This window comes from Ornithorhynchus anatinus, chromosome 7, assembly GCF_004115215.2.
Source record: "Ornithorhynchus anatinus isolate Pmale09 chromosome 7, mOrnAna1.pri.v4, whole genome shotgun sequence".
Lineage (NCBI taxonomy): Eukaryota > Metazoa > Chordata > Mammalia > Monotremata > Ornithorhynchidae > Ornithorhynchus > Ornithorhynchus anatinus.
The window spans coordinates 67,245,781-67,262,209 of record NC_041734.1 but is presented as its reverse complement, the minus strand read 5'-3'; the positions used below and the strand labels follow the sequence as shown (position 1 = coordinate 67,262,209).

Genomic DNA, 16,429 nt, shown 5'->3' with positions numbered 1-16,429 from the left:
TCCCCGCTCGGGTCTAGAGCCAGGACACCTCCCTTCTCCCCACCCCTGCCCCCTCTCTGCTAGGGACTCTATCGCAGGCAGACTGGGGGCCCGGGGAACACTGCAGGGCAGAAGTTGGGGGGCTGAGTCAGGGTCATCTACTACACCCCAACCCTCACACTTCACTCCTCTAACCCCAACCTACTCACTGTACCTCCATCTCATCTCTGTCACCTTCACCTCCTTGCCTGTGTCCTCCCTCTGGCCTGGAACTCCCACTCCCTTCATATTCATTCATTCAATCATCTTTATTGAGCGCTTACTGTGAGCAAAGCACTGTACTAAGCACTTGGAAAGTATAATTCAGCAACCAAGAGAGACAATCCCTGCCCATAACAGGCTCACAGTCTAGAAGGGGGAGAGGCAGACATCGAAACAAGTAAACAGGAATCGGTAGCGTCAATGTAAATAAATAAAATTACAGATACGTATACACACACATCAGACTACCCCTCTCCTCACCTTTAAAACCCTGCTAAAATCACATCTCCTCCAAGAGGCCTTCTCTGACTCACCCCTCATCTCCCCCATCCTATTTTCCCTCCCCTCTGCATTGTCTATGCATTTAGGTCTGTACCCCTAAAGCATTTTAATAGCCACCTTATCCCCAGACCCAAAGCACTTCTATCCATATCCCTATATTGTGCCTTTTCCCCTAACTAATTTTAATATCTGCCTCCCCTTACTAGACTGTAAGCTCCTCAGGGTCTGTATCTAGCAACTGTATTGTATTGTACTCTCCCAAGCACTTGGTACAGTGCTCTGCACACCATAAGCGCTCAGTAAGTACTGACTGACTGATAGGTCCAGACAACGGAGAGAGGGTGACTGTTCTCCCCCATGTTCCTCCGAGGTCAGAAGCGTTTCCTGCTTCTGAATAAGGTGGACCTCCTCTCCCATTTGGGTGAGGTTAATGGACCAGAGGACAGGGGATAGACAGGATGACCCCTGTGGGATCTGGCCCAGCTTTGTTCCCAAAGACCCTAACCCTCTGACTGCTTACCAGTCCTGTTCTGGGGGCTTTCAGGCTCAGAGTAGGGGTGGGGGGCCCAGGGGTGAAGTGTGAACAGAGCCAAACAACTCACCCTATCCCGAACATAGCCTCTGCCTGCTCCCCAATCCGTTCCAGGTTCATGGCAGCCGCTGAGGAGGGAAGGCAGAGGGTACAGCTGGAGCTATGGATTCAGGGGCAGGGGAAGTGGGTGGGGGTGGGGGAAAGCAGTCCAAAAAGGAAGAGGAAGGAAGGCCACTTGGGGAGAGGGCTTCCTGCTGGGATTAGGATGTGGTGGAATGGGGTTTGGGGAAGCCCAAAGCAAGGATAGGCAGACTGGCTTGGTCAGCCCCAGGACCACCCAGATGATTCCTGGTCATCCCCTGGATTCCCCCAAATCCCCTCCTAAAGATGAAGCTATTACTGGGGTTGGGGAAGAGGCAGATTCTCAGCTGCGGAGGGGAACAGAGAAACACAACAAGAGGAGGACCAAAGGGGTGGGGGGAAAAGCAGAGGGGAGGGGGAGTGAGCAGGAGAGCTAGCGGGGGGGGGGGGAAGTGGAGGTGGAAATTGAGCAGGGAAAAGAGCAGAGGGGCAATGGGGGGAGCAGAGTAACAAGGGGAGCAGAGGGATGAGGGAGCAAGCAGGGGAGAGAGCAGATGCGTGGAGTGTGGGGAAGCAGAGGCTGGGGGGAGAGCAAAGGAGAGAGGAGGGGATAGAGAGAGAAGCAGAGGAGTAGGGGAGAGAGCAGAGGAGTCAGGGGTCAACATAGGAGAGAGCAAAGGGATGATGGAGGGGAAGCAAAGGGGTAGGGGAGTGAGAAGGGGGGTGGGGGAGCAAGCGGAGGAGCAGAGGGGCGAACAGAGGAATTGAGAGGGGTGGGGGTCGAGCAGAGGGGTAAGAAAGGGGCACAGGGGCAGCAGGGCTCCCTTACTGGAGGAGTCGAAGGCCGGGGCCGTCCCGTCTGCCCCGCTGTCCTGCATAGGGAAGACCTCGACGAACTCCTTCTTGAAGACGGAGAGCAGGTAGGAGATGCGGTAATCCAGGCGCACGTTGAGGATGAACTGAGTGGTGGGAAGGGAGGAGCAGGGGATCTGAGCAGCTCCGCTCCCCTTCCTACCCACCAACCCTGACCCCATCTCCTTCCCCTCCCCACACCCTGAACCCCACCTTGCCCTTCCCCTGCCCCGGGCCTGTCCAGCCCCAGCCCCTAGGGCCTCCACTCCCGCCATTAGCCACCAATGGCCCCGCTCCCGGCGGGCCGGGGCAGCTTCTGACCTGCAGGATCTCCAGAATCTTGAGCTTGGTCTCCATGACCACGATGTTCTCACTGTCGATGCTGCAGCCCCTCTCCAGGGACTCGGGGCTGCCGGCCACGCTCAGGCCGGTGCCACCGAACAGCGACGGCTTGCGGCTCAGCACCATGGTGGACACCATCTGGCCCACGCCCTGGATGGACCGCCGGACATCCTTCCCTGGGGCAGGGGAACACAAGGGAGGGGGCGGGGGGTGAAGTCAGGGTGGGGGCGAGGCCAGGCCTCCACCCAAGGGGAGCCTCTGGCCGGAGCCACCCGGGGAGAGTCGGGAGGCCGCAGGCCGGGCGGTGGTCCCCGGGGCCGCCCCCCAGCCGCTCCCCACCGTTGTCGTCATTGTACTCGGCCTGCAGCAGGGCCTGAGGGTTCTGCACACAGTCGATGATCCCCAGGAGCGTCCTGGTGAGCCGCAGCAGCTCGCTGAAGCTGTAGAAGCCGAAGTAGATGAGGTTGTGGGCCAGGCTGACGACCTGTCGGGGGAGACGGAGGCACGGGGGCCCGAGGGATGGGGAGACAGACAGATGAAAAGTCTGAGTAAGATGGGGGAAGTGGAGGGGTGCCAGAGTGATGGGGGAGATGGTGGTGGGATCAGAGAAGGGGGATGGTGATGGAGTCACAGATGAAGGGGGATCGTTGGGGTCAGAGATGGGGGAGATGGTGGAGAGAGAAGGGTACCGAAGGGTAGGTACGGGTGGTAGAGACAGGGAAAAAGGGTGGGAGCACAGAACCCGTTTTAAGGGGACACAGAGGCAAAGAGGGGATAGGGAGAAGGGGGGCCAGGCTGGGACAGAGATGGGGTTAGGGTCCAAGGAGGTTCTGAACTGCAGCAAGCAAGGGCAGACGGTCCCAGGACAGTGGGGGTGAGGAGGTTTTGCAGGTGAGTGTCTGTCTAGCACAGCCCTGCTCTCCAGCACAGACCCCCAGTCTGACAGATATGCGGCCTGAGGGAAATCAAATGGGCTCGGTCACTGCTCCCTGCCCTAGTTCTGGGGGAGACTGAGGCTATTGGCAGCGGGAAGCCATGGAGGGGGAGAGGCTAAGGCCATAGAAGGGGGAGGAAGCGGAGAGGAGGGGACCCTGAAGCCATAGGTAGGGGCAGGGGGGCGCATGAGGGACACGAGGCCCGTGTCACATGGAGAGCAAGGATACATGGGCTGGGCCAGCATCCAGTTACAAGGCCAGGGAAGCAACTACTGGGCTACCAGAGCCAGGCTGCTCCTCGGATCTCGGGCAGGGAGGCAAACAGAAGGGGAAGGGGAGAGGGGGAATAGTGGCCTTTAAGACTGTGAGCCCACTGTTGGGCAGGGATTGTCTCTATCTGTTGCCAAACTGTACATTCCAAGCGCTCAGTACAGTGCTCTGGACACAGTAAGTGCTCAATAAATACAACTGAATGAATGAATGGCCCTTAAAGCAGGGTTTCTGGGCTCCCTGCCTCCAACATCCTGTCCCAGCTGCCTGGTGAAGCGGAGATGAGGAGTGGGCTCCCTGAAGATGCAGCCCACTCTGTGCTTAACCCCAGTCGCTGCCCCCTCACCCCCCTCAAATCCTGGCAACGGACACCAGACAGCTCCACCCTCTTGTCCCTACACGAAGTATCCTTCCTCCTCCTCCCGTCTGTGCCAAACTCTGCCCTTTGCCCTTGGCTCCGCCCCCACCCTGGGTATCCTTCCTCCCTCTTTCTCCGTGCCAAACTCCACCCCTTGGCCTAGCCTCTGCCCCCCACCCTAAGTATCTTCCCTGATCACTGACTCCAAGCCCCATCCCCTGCTACCAACTCAACCCCAGCCTGGCTCAGCCCCCAATCCCATCAGGGTCTCACCTCGAAAGTAAGTTTGTTCTTCTCCTGGTTGGCGAAAGGCGCAGGCTCGCTGACCACGCCGGTCAGATAATCCTCCACGAACTCCATGGTGCTCGCAAACTTGTTCTTCTTGTCATCCCGGGAGTCGTTCAGGTTGGAGTCGTAGCTGCGGCAGCAGGTTGTTGTGAGTGGATATGGGGTCTCTTGTCTCCATTCCCACCCGGACCTTCCTGCCCATCCTCACTCTACCCATCTCCCCCTGAACGCTCATTCTCTAGACTGTAAACATCGTGGGCAGGGAATATGTCTGTTTACTGTTATATCGTCCTCTCCCAAGCGCTTAATACAGTGCTTCGCACACAGTAGGCGCTCAATAAATACGACGAATGAATGAATGAACTTCCCAGGGGCCTCACTCTTTGATGGTGATGGCCGTGGGGATCTCGGTCCAGAGGCGAGCAAACTTGACGGGAGTGACGAGTTCCTGGGGGTCCCGGTCCACATGCACGTGCAGCATGAGGTGGCAGAAGGAGGCCCGCAGGTCGAAGGGCAGCACCTCATCTGCCAAGCACAGGAAGATGAGCTCCACGCCCAGCTGCTTGGAGATCTCGTGGATGGCCAGGTACTGGCGGTCCAGGCACATGCGGGCAAACAGCTTCAGCTGGTACCTGGGAGCAGGGCAGGGCCGGGCGTGAGGTGGGGAAGAGCGGTGAGTGGAGCCTGGAGGCTGTGAGGGGGGAGAGCAGTTGGGAGGCGGGGCGGGCCTGGATGCTGTGATGGGGAAGAGCAGTGGGCAGGGCCTGGAGGCTGTGAAAGAGCAGTGGGTGGAGTCTGGAGGCTGTGAGGAGGAAGAGCTGTGGGCAGGGCCTGGAGGCTGTGAGGGAAAGAAGCGGGTGGGTAGGGTGGTGGCCTGGACAGGTGAGAGGCTGTGAGTGGGGTGGGGAGGAATCAGCATCTGCTTCCGCTAAAGGCGGATCAAGATGAGGAAAGGCTGAAATGGCAGCAGGATGGAGAGAGATTAGACAACTGGAAGTTTCTCATCTGTCAGGAGTGAGAGTCCCTGAAATGGATGGGAAGTCTCTTCAGGGGATGACTCTGCCCTGACTGCTTGGCTTAAGTCACCGTTCTCTGACAGGCCAGAGGGCCCCGACTCCCCCACCGGGTTGACCCCCCGACCTTCCTCCCTCTGTCCCCGGCCTGACCAAACTACCAGAGGTCAGCTAGACATAAACCCTCCTCTGGTGGGGCGGTGAGGCGTCAGCTGGTCCGGAAAGAATCTGAAACCTCCATAAGAGAAACAGCACGGCCCGGTGGATAGGCCACGGACCTGGGAGTCAGAAGGATGTGGATTCTAATTCTGGCTCTTTCACTTGTGTGCTGGGTGACCTTGGGCAAGTCACTTAAACTTCTCTGTGTCTCAGTTACTTCATCTATAAAATGGGAATTAGACTGTGAACCCCATGTGGGACAGGGACTATGTTTAAACTGATTAGGTTGTTGTCTACCCCGGAGCTTAGAACAGTGCTTGATACATAGCAAGCGCTTAACAAATGCCATCATTTTCATCATCTCCTTTCCAATCCTACCAGAGGAGGAGGTCTGGAATCCCACTCCAGCTAGGATCCTCCCTCCGCCCTCGGAGCCTGGGGTGTGTGGCAGGGTCTGGGGACCAGGGTAGTCACAGGGTCAGGGGATCAGAGGGTGGAATACAGGGGCTGGAATCAGAGACCCAGGGGAGCCGAAGCACCTGTAGTAGCTGAGCACGTTCTCGTCATGGGCATTGCCGGCGCGGGCCTCCTGGGCCAACTGGCGGACGCTCTTCTCGTGCTGCTCGTTGTTCCGGTCAGTCCAAGTCAGCCACACCTCCTCCTCCGAATACTCGATGCTCAGGTATTCGTGTGCTTGGGACATCTCCTTCACTGGTCGCAGCCTGCAATATCCCCCCACCCCCAGCTCCTGTGAGGGGATCTGCTCATGGGGCAGACCAGCCCTTTGTGGCCTAAAACTCTCCTTTTGTACCGGTGATCCCTGGTATGTGTGTGCTGGGAGATTTGAGACTGTTCTGCGTCCCAAACTCTTCTCACTTTACATGGACTTTACCCACTCCCATGGCTTGTGCTCCCACCTGTCTCCCAAATCTACCCGTCTCCTCTGCAATCTCGCATTTCCCGCTGCCTCCAGGGCATCTCTACATGGATGTCCCCCTCTGTCTCCAGGGTATCTCTACATGGATGTCCCGCTGGCCCCTCAAGCTCAACATAACTAAAACTGAACTCATCTTCCCTCCCAAGTCTTCACCTCCATCTGAAAACGATTCAGTACCTATGTGCCCATTAAGCTCCTTGAAGAAAGGGATTGTGTCTACTTCAAGATAGGGATTTCTGTGAAAGAGCATGGGGCTGGAAGTCCCAGGATGACCTGGGTTCTAATCCCAGCTCTTCCACTTGTCTGCTGTGTGACCTCGGGCAAGTCAGTTCACTTCTCTGTGCCTCAGTTACCTCATCTGTAAAATGGGGATTAATTCCCTTCCCTCTGACAGACTTTGAGTCCCATGTGAGACAAGACTTGTGTCCAATCTGATTACCCTGTATCTACACCAGCACTTAAAACAGTGCTTGACACACAGTAAGTGTTTAACAAATACCATCATTTTTTTCTAATTCTATTGTGCTCTCCCAAATGCTTAGTTCAGTGCTCTGTACACAAGAGGTGCTTAGTAAATACTACTGAAGATAGATGGACTTCTACTACTGGGGTATGTTTCCGACTGCCCGGGACAGTACACGGCCCCCAGCAGGCAACCAGGAAATGCTGATACTGACGAAGAGGATGAGGAGGAGGAGAAGGAGGGAGAGTGTCAGAGAGCAGAAGGGAGTGGTGAGGAAACAGTGGAAGATGAGAAAAAAGATCAGAATGGGGAAAGGTGGGCAGGTGGGGGTGGGATGCAGGGAGCCCCCGGCCCCTTACTCTGTCTTGATGAGAATGTCACTGTTCTTGGGGTCCAAAACACACTTGCAGATGAGTTCCTGGGTGACGGGGATGGCGATGTGGTTGGAGACGCACAGGTCTGAAAGGTAGTCCAGGAACCTGGGGATGAGGAAAGAGAAAAGGCCTGGGCAGTCAGCACAGTCGTTGTCAGAATGGCAGGGCAGAGCGTGGAGGGGTGCAAGGCGAGAGGACGGGAAGTGGAGAGCAGGAGGCTGGGGGATGGGGGTGTGGGGGCAGGAGAAGGAGTTCAGGGAGAAGTGCTCGGGGTCACTGGACTTAGTACAGTGCTCTGCATGCAGGAAGCATGCAATAAATACCATTGATTGACCGATTGATGATAGGTGATCAGGCAGCAGGAGCAGGAGCCAGATTAAACAGGAGATGGGACAGAGAACAGAGAGATCAAAGAACAGATAGATCAGAGAGTAAGAATGGGGAAAGGGGTAGGGAAGTGTGTCATCTATACACTTAGATCTCTACCGTTTGGGCATTTGGGATTCACCCCACCCTCAGCTCCATAGCACTTATGTACGTATCCCTAATTTATCTATTTATATTAAAGGCCATCTCCCCCTCTAGTTAGTGAGCTGGTTGTGGGCAAGGAACGTGTTCAACCACCCTGTCGTAGGGTACTCTCCCAAGCACTTAGTACAGTGTTCTGAACACAATAAGGGCTCAATAAATACCATTGATTGATCTGACTTTCCCTCTACCTCCCCTCCCCATTGACTGATTATTTGAGTTTAGGAGGCCAGAGACAGGTAGGAAAATGAGTGAGAGTAGCTCATTGTAGGCAGGGAACGTGTCTGCAGTCTCTGCTGAGCGTAGCGTAGTGGAGACAGCACGGGCCTGGGAGTCAGAGGGTCATGGGTTCTAATCCCAGTTCTGCCGCTGGTCTGCTGGGTGACCTTGAGCAAGTCACTTCACTTCTCTGTGCCTCAGTTCCCTCATCTGGAAAATGGGGATTAAGAGTGTGAGCCTCAAGTGGGACGGGGACTGTGTCCAACCTGATTACCTTGTATCTACCCCAGCACTTTAGTGCTTAGCACATAGTAAATGATTAAAAAATACCATAATTGTTATTATTACTCTCCCAAGAGCTTAGTACAGTGCTCTGCACAGAGTACTGTGTAAGCGGTCAATAAATATCATTGATGATGAAGTGGGCAGGGGAGAGGGGACTGCAAGAACAGGGAAGCAGGGACAGGGGAGTAGCAGCGGAGGGGGAAAGGGCATGGGCAAGGTGTCCACCTGGGTTCCCGGTTCTTGCGCACTAGCGAAACAAAGGTCTCCACCTCTGTCTTGGTGATGTGCTTCTCTAAGAGTTTGCGGTTGTTGTGCAGCAGTGCCGTGATGGTGTCCTCGGCCAGGATGTCATAGCCGATCTGGGACTGCATCATGCCAAACTGCTTGGCAATGTGCTCCTGCAGGCACGGGGCGTGTTGTCAGCAAGCGGCGGAGCCGGCAGAACCCCAGACCCCTCAGCTCTTGGGGCTAACCCCAACCCCAACGCCCCCACTCATACCAACCCAATCCCCAAGGGCTCCAGAGGCAGCCCAGCCAAGAGGAGGGAGGGAGGAGTGCAAGGCAGACTGAACTGGAGTCACGGAGCGTGGGATGGGAGGCTGCTGGTGGGCTGCAGGATTGAGTCAGAGGGTGGGGAAAAGGCCAGCTGCAGCGTGGGGAGGGATCTGAGACTCAGGGCTGGTGGAGGGGTTGGGGCGGGGGGCGGTGGAGAGGGTGAGTGCCGTTCTGACTTGTTTGCTGGACAGAAAGAATTTAGGGCAGGGGGACCGGTCCTGACTGGCCTTTGTCCCAAACTCCACGGACGGTAGAGTTGGGGATGGAGGCAGGGGGACATTCCCCAGTTCACAAGCTGCATAACCAAGTCAGAGTCGGGGGGGGCCCAGAGAGGGGCGGTGGAGGCTGATAAGGTGGGAAGGCCGGAGATGGCTCAGAGAGGCCAGAGGCCGCGGACATGGGGCGACGAGCGGGGAGGGGGCCGGGGTCCCCACACCTGGTTCTTGCGGTAATCCTCCTGGGAGTGGCGCAGGACGCGGTAACAGAGACGGAACATGTACTGGTACGGGGCGTTCTTCTGGTCCGACAGCTCTTCCAGCCTCACCAGGGGCCCCTCTCCGCCTTTGTCCTTGAAAGGAGCCTTCAAGATGCCAAATATCTGGGGGGTGGGGGAGAGAGAGAGAGAAGCTGGAGGGGAGCTGGCCAGAACGGTACCCAGAGGCTCTGGCCAGAGAAGGATCATGCCGGGGGACTGGGGAAAAGGGGTGATCCCCTCTAAACTGTAAGCTTGTTGTGGGCAGGGAATGTGACTGTTTATTGTTATATTGTATTCTCCCTAGCACTTAATTCAGTGCTTTGCATATAGAAAGCGCTCAAGAAATATGATTGATTGGAGGAGGAGGAAGAGTAGCTCTTGCGCAGGTCTGGCTTAGGGACTTGGGCCAAGCTACAGCACCAGCAGCGGCTGATGGGACCAGGGTGGGACTGGGTTGGGGGAGGAGTTCAAAGGGAATACAGGGGAGGGGTCCCCTGGGCAAACTCTCCTCCAAGCACCGGTGCCCCCCTGCTGGACCCATTTCCAGCCCCTTTCACCCCAAACCCTGCCCACCCTTAGGGCCCGGCCCCGTCCAGAACTGCCTCTGGCCCCGCCCCAACCTGTTTGAGGATATTCTGCTCGCGCATCAGCTTCTGCCGCTCACGGTTGGGTTTGGGCACCGCGACGTCCAGCACGTTCTGCCCATTGTTGGGGACGTCGCTGACAAAGAACACCAGATCCTCTAGCAGCTGGATCACAAACCTGCCGGGGAGAGGAGGGGGTTCAGCAGCCCGGCCCTGTCCTGCTCCCAGGCCCCTTTAGGTTGGACCTAATCATCATCATCATCATGGTGGTATTTGTGAAGCACTTATTATGTGCCAAGCACCGTAACGAGTGCTGGGGTAATTACAAGATGATCCGGTCGGACGTAATCCCTGTTCCACAAGGGAGTCACAGCTTAAATAGGCAGGAGAATAGATGTCAAATCCCCATGTAACAGGTGAGGAAACTGAAGCAATGAGAAGTAAAATGGCTTGTCCAAGGTTACCCAACAGGCGAGAGGCCGAGCGCCAGGATTAGAGCCCCCAAGTCTTCTTACTCCCAAGCCTGGGCTCTTTCCATTAGGCCACAATGCTTCAACTCTATGAGGAGTCTGGGACATCCCAATATCTATCGCCCACCTCCCCTGGGCCTCAGGAATGACCGACGAATCCTGAGCCCGTCCATCGATGGGCTGTCCCTTCCCTCTGCCCCACTCGGGCCCAAGGAGGTCTGGATCCAAACACCACCAGACTGGGCAGTCCTTGGTCCACAGGAGTTGGGGAGGGAGAGGGGGATTGGGGGAATCTGTTCCTCAGGGTTGGGATCGCCTTCCTCCCCACCTCGGCACAACAGTGAGTCAGGAAATGTCAGCTTCCCCCTCAGCGGGTAGTGAAGGGACTAGGGCGGAGGGCTCTCGGGTCTCGGAAATATCCAGTCCCACACTGGAGCCCCTGGCCGGAGCCAGCCCTCCCCCATCGGCCCTGTCACTCCCCACACTGGAGCCCGGCTCCGGGCCCCCGGTGAGCCACCTGCGGTCATTCTGACTGATGAAGCCGGCATTCAGCTTGTCCACAGCACTGGCCAGCATGGAGCTGGCGTCGTTGGCAAAGTCGAGGTCGCGGATCTCCGACACCGGCACAGATACGATGGCAAAAGCCTCCTTGTCCTCCTTGGCCGGGCAGGTGCCGAGCTGCAGGGTGAGGCGGTTCACAGGGGTCAGCGGGGAGACCACAGCCCCCGGTTCCCCTGAACACCCAACTTAGCACCTGGCACCAACCAACCGCGCACTGACGTCCTCACAGCTTCCTGTGGCGCTTTTGTGCTCTTGCCGTTAACTAAGCACTCGTTCCCCTCCACTCCCTCCTCCCGCTTCTCCTTGTCCTTCTTTTTCTCCTCCTCCTCCTCCTGTCTGTAACTGATGTTAGTAGAATAATAATTTGAATGATGATGGTATTTATTAAGCGCTTACTTTGTGCCAGGCACCGTTCTAAGCGCTGGGTTACATAGAAGGTAATCAGGTTGACCCACTTGGGGCTCACTGTCTTAATCCCCATTTTACAGATGAGATAACTGAGGCACAGAGAAGTGAAGTGACTTGCCCAAAGTCACACAGCTGATTATGAGGCAGAGCCAGGATTAGAACCCACGACCTCTGACTCCCAAGCCCGGGCTCTTTCCACTGCTTCTTCCCCACTTCAGTGTTAACCCTTTCGTTCCCCCCAACAGCACTCTTCCATTATAGTGAGGTTTAGAAACCTGTTGGGATGATTGTTCCAGGGTTAATAACTGGGAATCATAACCTCTGCAGAAGCTATTGCCCGCATGTGGCAATTTGTGTGATCCTCAAAGGGCAGGGATCATACTTACTAACTCTACTGTACTCCCCCAAACACTTAGTATATACACATTAGGAACTCAATAAATACTACTGAATGATAACGGTAGTGTTTGTTAAGCGCTTACTATATGCCAAGCGCCGTACTAAGCGTGGGGGTTACAAGATAATCAGGTCCCACAGGAGCTTAGTCTACATAGGAGGGGGACCATTCATTCAATCGTATTTATCGAGCGCTTACTATGTGCAGAGCACTGTACTAAGCGCTTGGAATGTACAGTTCGGCAACAGATAAGAGACAATCCCTGCCCAATAACGGGCTCACAGTCTAAACGGGGGAGACAGACGGCAAAGCAAAACAGAACAAAACAGGTACCAGGTACCGAATACCATTTTGCAGATGAGGGAACTGAGGCATAGAGAAGTTAGGTGACTTGCCCAAGGTCACACAGCAGGTATGTGAAAGAGCCGGAATGAGAACCCAGGTCCTTTGACTCCCAGACCTGAATTCTTTCCACTAGGGCACTCTGCTTCGAATTCCTAACCCTGGACCCCACCAAATCCTGCAATGCCATACATAGTCCCCAACTCCCCCTAATATTCCAAGCCCCCGATTTCCAGCCCGACCAAATCCTCAGTCCCCCGTTCCCGCCGCACCATGAGGCGGATGGGTCTCTCCTCCTCGATGTCGATGGGGACGTTTGTACTCTGGATCCAGGTGTTGGTACACAGGTGCCGGAGCCGCACGTACGAGTTTCTGCGGCCAAAAGGGACCGGAGGCCGGGGGCCGGGAGAGGAGGAAGAGGCCAAAATGACTCTCGGGGCAAGAGAGGCTGCCCTCCCACCCACCCTCTGTCCCAGAGCCCCAGGGCCCATTTGAGGATGCGTTGTTTGATATCAGGGTCCATTTGTAATCCCTTGAGGGTACAGGCCAGGGTATCTGCGCCCCCACAGAGAGGTAGATGGGTCCCCAGATAAAGGGACGTGTCCAGTAAGACTCTGAGGGATCCTGGACTTCCAGGTCTAAGAGGAGGATTGTGTGTGTTGGGTGCTTGGGCAGCTCTTATTGGGCATGCTTCAGCTCCAGGACTAATAATGTTGGTATTTGTTAAGCGCCTACTATGTGCAGAGCACTGTTCTAAGCTCTGGGGGAGATACAGGGTAATCAGGTCACCCCACGTGAGGCTCACAGTTAATCCTCATTTTACAGATGAGGTAACTGAGGCACAGAGAAGTTAAGTGACTTGCCCATAGTCACACAGCTGACAAGTACTACAAGTCCCAGAAGGTTTGGCGTCTTTGGCCTGCTTGGACCCCACCCGGGGCTCACCAGTTGGGGGAGAGGAGGGGATGAGGAAGAGATGTGGAGGAAGGAGGAGGGAGGAGGAAAGCAGGGAAGGGAAGGGGAGGGGAGGAGGGACAGACCTAGGTGGAACTTGTTCTGGGTCAATGAAGTATTTGAATGGGCACTAGTCAGGAGCCCAGTGGGGTAAGCGGTGGCAGGGTGGGGACCCATGTCCCTGGAATCTAACACAGAACCCGGCCATCCCCCACCCTGCCCAAGCAGTACCGTGGCACAAAGGAGTCGGTCTTCTGCAGCGTGGTGGGGTCCAGCTCAAAGAGAGAGGCGATGTCGTTGCCGTGGGGCACGGCCACCAGTCGGTACTTGATCTTCTCCCCTACGTTCCTGCGGCTGGCCCGCCCCGGGCCACCCTGAAACCCGACACGGACTCCGTGAATCCCAGGTCCTTTCTCCCGCCCCGGACCACCCTGAACCCCAACACAGGACCCATGAATCCCACATCCCTTATCCCGCTCTGGACCTTCCTGGACTTCACCACAAGCCCCACGAATCCCACATCCCTTGTCCCGCTCTGGATCGCTGTGGACTCCACCATGTGAAGCTCATGTCCCTTCTCCCAACCTGGACCCCTTTTATCCTCCTCCATCAAGAAGCCAACTCCCACACCCCCTCCCCCAATTGGGCACTTTCCACCCCCACGTTCCCCTCCCCGGCATGGAGAGTCCAGAGCCAAGCCTGGAGCCACTCACCGTTTCTGCCTTGGGCTCGGCTGCGTCTCCCTTGTAACTGGGGTTTTCCTGGAAGTGAAACTGGAGTGTGAGGTTCCCCCAGGGATAAAAGTCCCCATCCCAAGCCCCTGCCCTCCCCAACCATCCTAAGCTGTAGGGGCTGAGTGCTCAGCCACTCCCCCACCCTCGGTTTCGGCTGCTCCTCTGTCCCTCGGGCTGCCCCTCCCCGATCCCTTCACTGCCCGGGATCTGCCCCAGACACCTAGCACTCACCTCGGCGGCCAGGTAATTGCCCGTGGCCAGGTGTTTGAAGCGGTACAGGCCGTTCCAGTGGCCGGCCCCTCCCCGGCACGGGTCATGGTGAACCACCTTGGGGGAAGGGCAGGAGAGGAGGCTCGGTGAGTGAGAGGAGGAAGGAAAGCTGTCGGGAGAGCTGGGGAGTGGGCAGGAACCTGTCCCCCTCCCCACCAAAGTCTTCTCCATTTTACTTCAAGCCCCTCAAGGCCAGGGCCTGGGTCTTCCTTCAACTCTGTAGGTTCCCAAGCATCTGTGACAGTACACTGCTGCTCCTCGCCCCTCTTTCTCACCTCCACTTCCCAGAGGGCGTTGGAGCTAGTGGCAGACGTGGCGGACTGGCGTAGGGTCGTACGCAGAAACACCTGCAGCTTGGACTTGTATTCGTCGCACGTCAGGAACTTCTCCTGCTCCGCATGGAACAGCCGCACCACGTCGCCCTGCCGGTGGTGGGGGTGGGGGCTGAGAAGGGGGACACAGGACCCGGGAGGGGCGGGAGCCGAGGGGGGGAAGAAATCGGGCAGCGGAGAATTGCATGTGGGGGGCTCAAGAGATGTGGAGGGAGCAGAGCTGGGAGCTGTCTGGAGGTAGTGCCAGATGGACGACCAAAGTCCTTACCCCTTTCAGGACCTCCTCCAGGTGATCTCGGAACTGCATAAAGAGGTTGATTTTCCAGCTGGTGTTGCCATTGACTGAATTGACCTGAGCAGAAGGAAGAAAAGTTAAAACACCATCATCATCATCATCCAGAATTATTTATTGAGCAACTACTGTGTGCAGAACACCTGTACTGAGTGCTTGGGAGAGAACAAAACAGTCCCTTCCCTCAAAGAGCTTACAATCTAATGAGGGAAGACAGATACACAAATTATTTTCCAATACTGGAAGCAAGAGAAAAAATCATCGCTTTAACTGGTAATATGAATACAGAAATATCAATCAATAAAAATTGTGGTATATGTTAAGTGCTCATTATGTCCCAAGCACTATACTAAGTGTGGTATAGATGATAATAATTGTGGTATTTAAGTGGTTACTATGTGCCAGGCACTATACTGAGCACTGGGGTAAAGACAAAGTAATTGGGTTGGACAGTCCCTGTCTCCCATGGGACTCACGGTCTTCATCCCCATTTTACAGATGATGTAGCTGAGGCACAGAGAAGTAAAGTGACTTGCCCAAAGTCACACTGCAGATATGTGGTGGAGCCAGGATTAGAATCCAGGTCCTTCAACTCCCAGGCCCATTCTCTATCCTCTAGGCCACACTGCTTCTCAGATGCAATATATGCAGACTGGACAGTTCCCGTTCCACTCAGGGCTCAAGGTCACAAACATGGGCTGAGATATAGCTAGAGATTATGTATAGACTGAAAAAAATTTGCATAAACTGGTAATAAGAGTGCAGAAATATCAACAATAATAATTGTGGTACTTGTATGCATTTACTGTATGTCAGGCACTGTTCTAAGAGCTGGGGTAGGTAGGTACAAATTAATCAGGTCAGTCCCTATCCCACATGGGGCTCACACTCTAAGCAGGAGGGAGTGGGATTTAGTCCCCATTTTACAAATAACAAGCGTAAAGAAATAAAGTGACTTGCCCATGGTCACATAGCAGAACCGAGGCGGAGCAGGGATTGAAATCCAGGTCCTCTGACTCCCAGGCCTGTGCTGTTTCTACTAGGCCATGCTGCTTCTCACAGAAAGAAGGGAGCAGAAGGGCAATCAATCACGTGTATTTATTGGGCATTTACTGGGTGCAGAGCATAGCACTGACTGCTTGGGAGAGTGCAATACAATAGACTTGGTAGTCACCATATCTGCCTACAAGGAATTTAAAATTGCGCAGGGGAGACAGACATTAAAATAAATTAGACAGGAGATGCAGAGGAGTATGAGGATACCTACATAAATGCTATGGGGCTAGGGGTGGGTACATAGGTACATAGGTGGCGCTTAGGAAAGGGGGATGCGGAAATGGGGAGAGGTTAGTCAGGGAAAACTTCCTAAAGGAGATATGATTTTAATAGAGTTTTTAAAATGGGCAGTGATGGTCTGTTGGTAATGAAAAGGGAGGCGGAGGAGAAGGCCAGGCTGGGAAAGAAGTGTAGGGAGAGTGGGGCAAGGGATGTGTCTGGGGGGTCGGGATGGGGTGACCTCAGGATCCGAGGTCCCTCGGACCGAGCTCTCCCCACTCCCACCTCACCTCCTTGCAACCGGCATTGTCGCTCAGTTCGTAGTTGCTGGCGTGCAGAGGCTGCCCTGCGTTGACGGGGTTTAGGATCACCTTGTCTCCCACAACAACCTGGGAGGTAAGGACTTGGAGTCAGAGGTGTCCCCAGCGGGGCGGGGGACTCCTGAGTTCCAGATTCCCATTCCTGGAGCCTGGGCCTGGAGGGACCACCAGAGTCCCTGCCCCCAGCACCACCACCTCCCCTATTTTTGCCTTTTCCGCTCCAGCCTGCTCCCCCTTCTACCAGCCCCTCCCCTTCACGCACCCATCGCCCCTTCCTCCTCCTCCCTAGCTGGCCTTCCCAG

General features: G+C 55.6%; 1 protein-coding gene across 1 annotated transcript in view; it reads right to left on the bottom strand.

The window, feature by feature from the left end:
- Positions 1-16,429, bottom strand: part of ITPR3 (inositol 1,4,5-trisphosphate receptor type 3) — a 73,791-nt gene that overhangs the window by 29,267 nt on the left and 28,095 nt on the right. The window contains exons 6-24 of the mRNA XM_029069808.2: positions 16,098-16,196; positions 14,509-14,592; positions 14,184-14,330; positions 13,870-13,965; positions 13,618-13,665; positions 13,136-13,278; positions 12,223-12,322; positions 10,760-10,920; positions 9,809-9,950; positions 9,150-9,311; positions 8,384-8,556; positions 7,112-7,231; positions 5,892-6,074; positions 4,561-4,812; positions 4,166-4,310; positions 2,669-2,813; positions 2,309-2,505; positions 1,965-2,094; positions 1,125-1,182 (exon numbers count right to left, since the gene is read on the bottom strand). Coding sequence (XP_028925641.1) covers positions 1,125-1,182; positions 1,965-2,094; positions 2,309-2,505; positions 2,669-2,813; positions 4,166-4,310; positions 4,561-4,812; positions 5,892-6,074; positions 7,112-7,231; positions 8,384-8,556; positions 9,150-9,311; positions 9,809-9,950; positions 10,760-10,920; positions 12,223-12,322; positions 13,136-13,278; positions 13,618-13,665; positions 13,870-13,965; positions 14,184-14,330; positions 14,509-14,592; positions 16,098-16,196 — 2,585 coding nt within the window. The remainder of the gene's footprint in view (positions 1-1,124; positions 1,183-1,964; positions 2,095-2,308; positions 2,506-2,668; positions 2,814-4,165; positions 4,311-4,560; positions 4,813-5,891; positions 6,075-7,111; positions 7,232-8,383; positions 8,557-9,149; positions 9,312-9,808; positions 9,951-10,759; positions 10,921-12,222; positions 12,323-13,135; positions 13,279-13,617; positions 13,666-13,869; positions 13,966-14,183; positions 14,331-14,508; positions 14,593-16,097; positions 16,197-16,429) is intronic.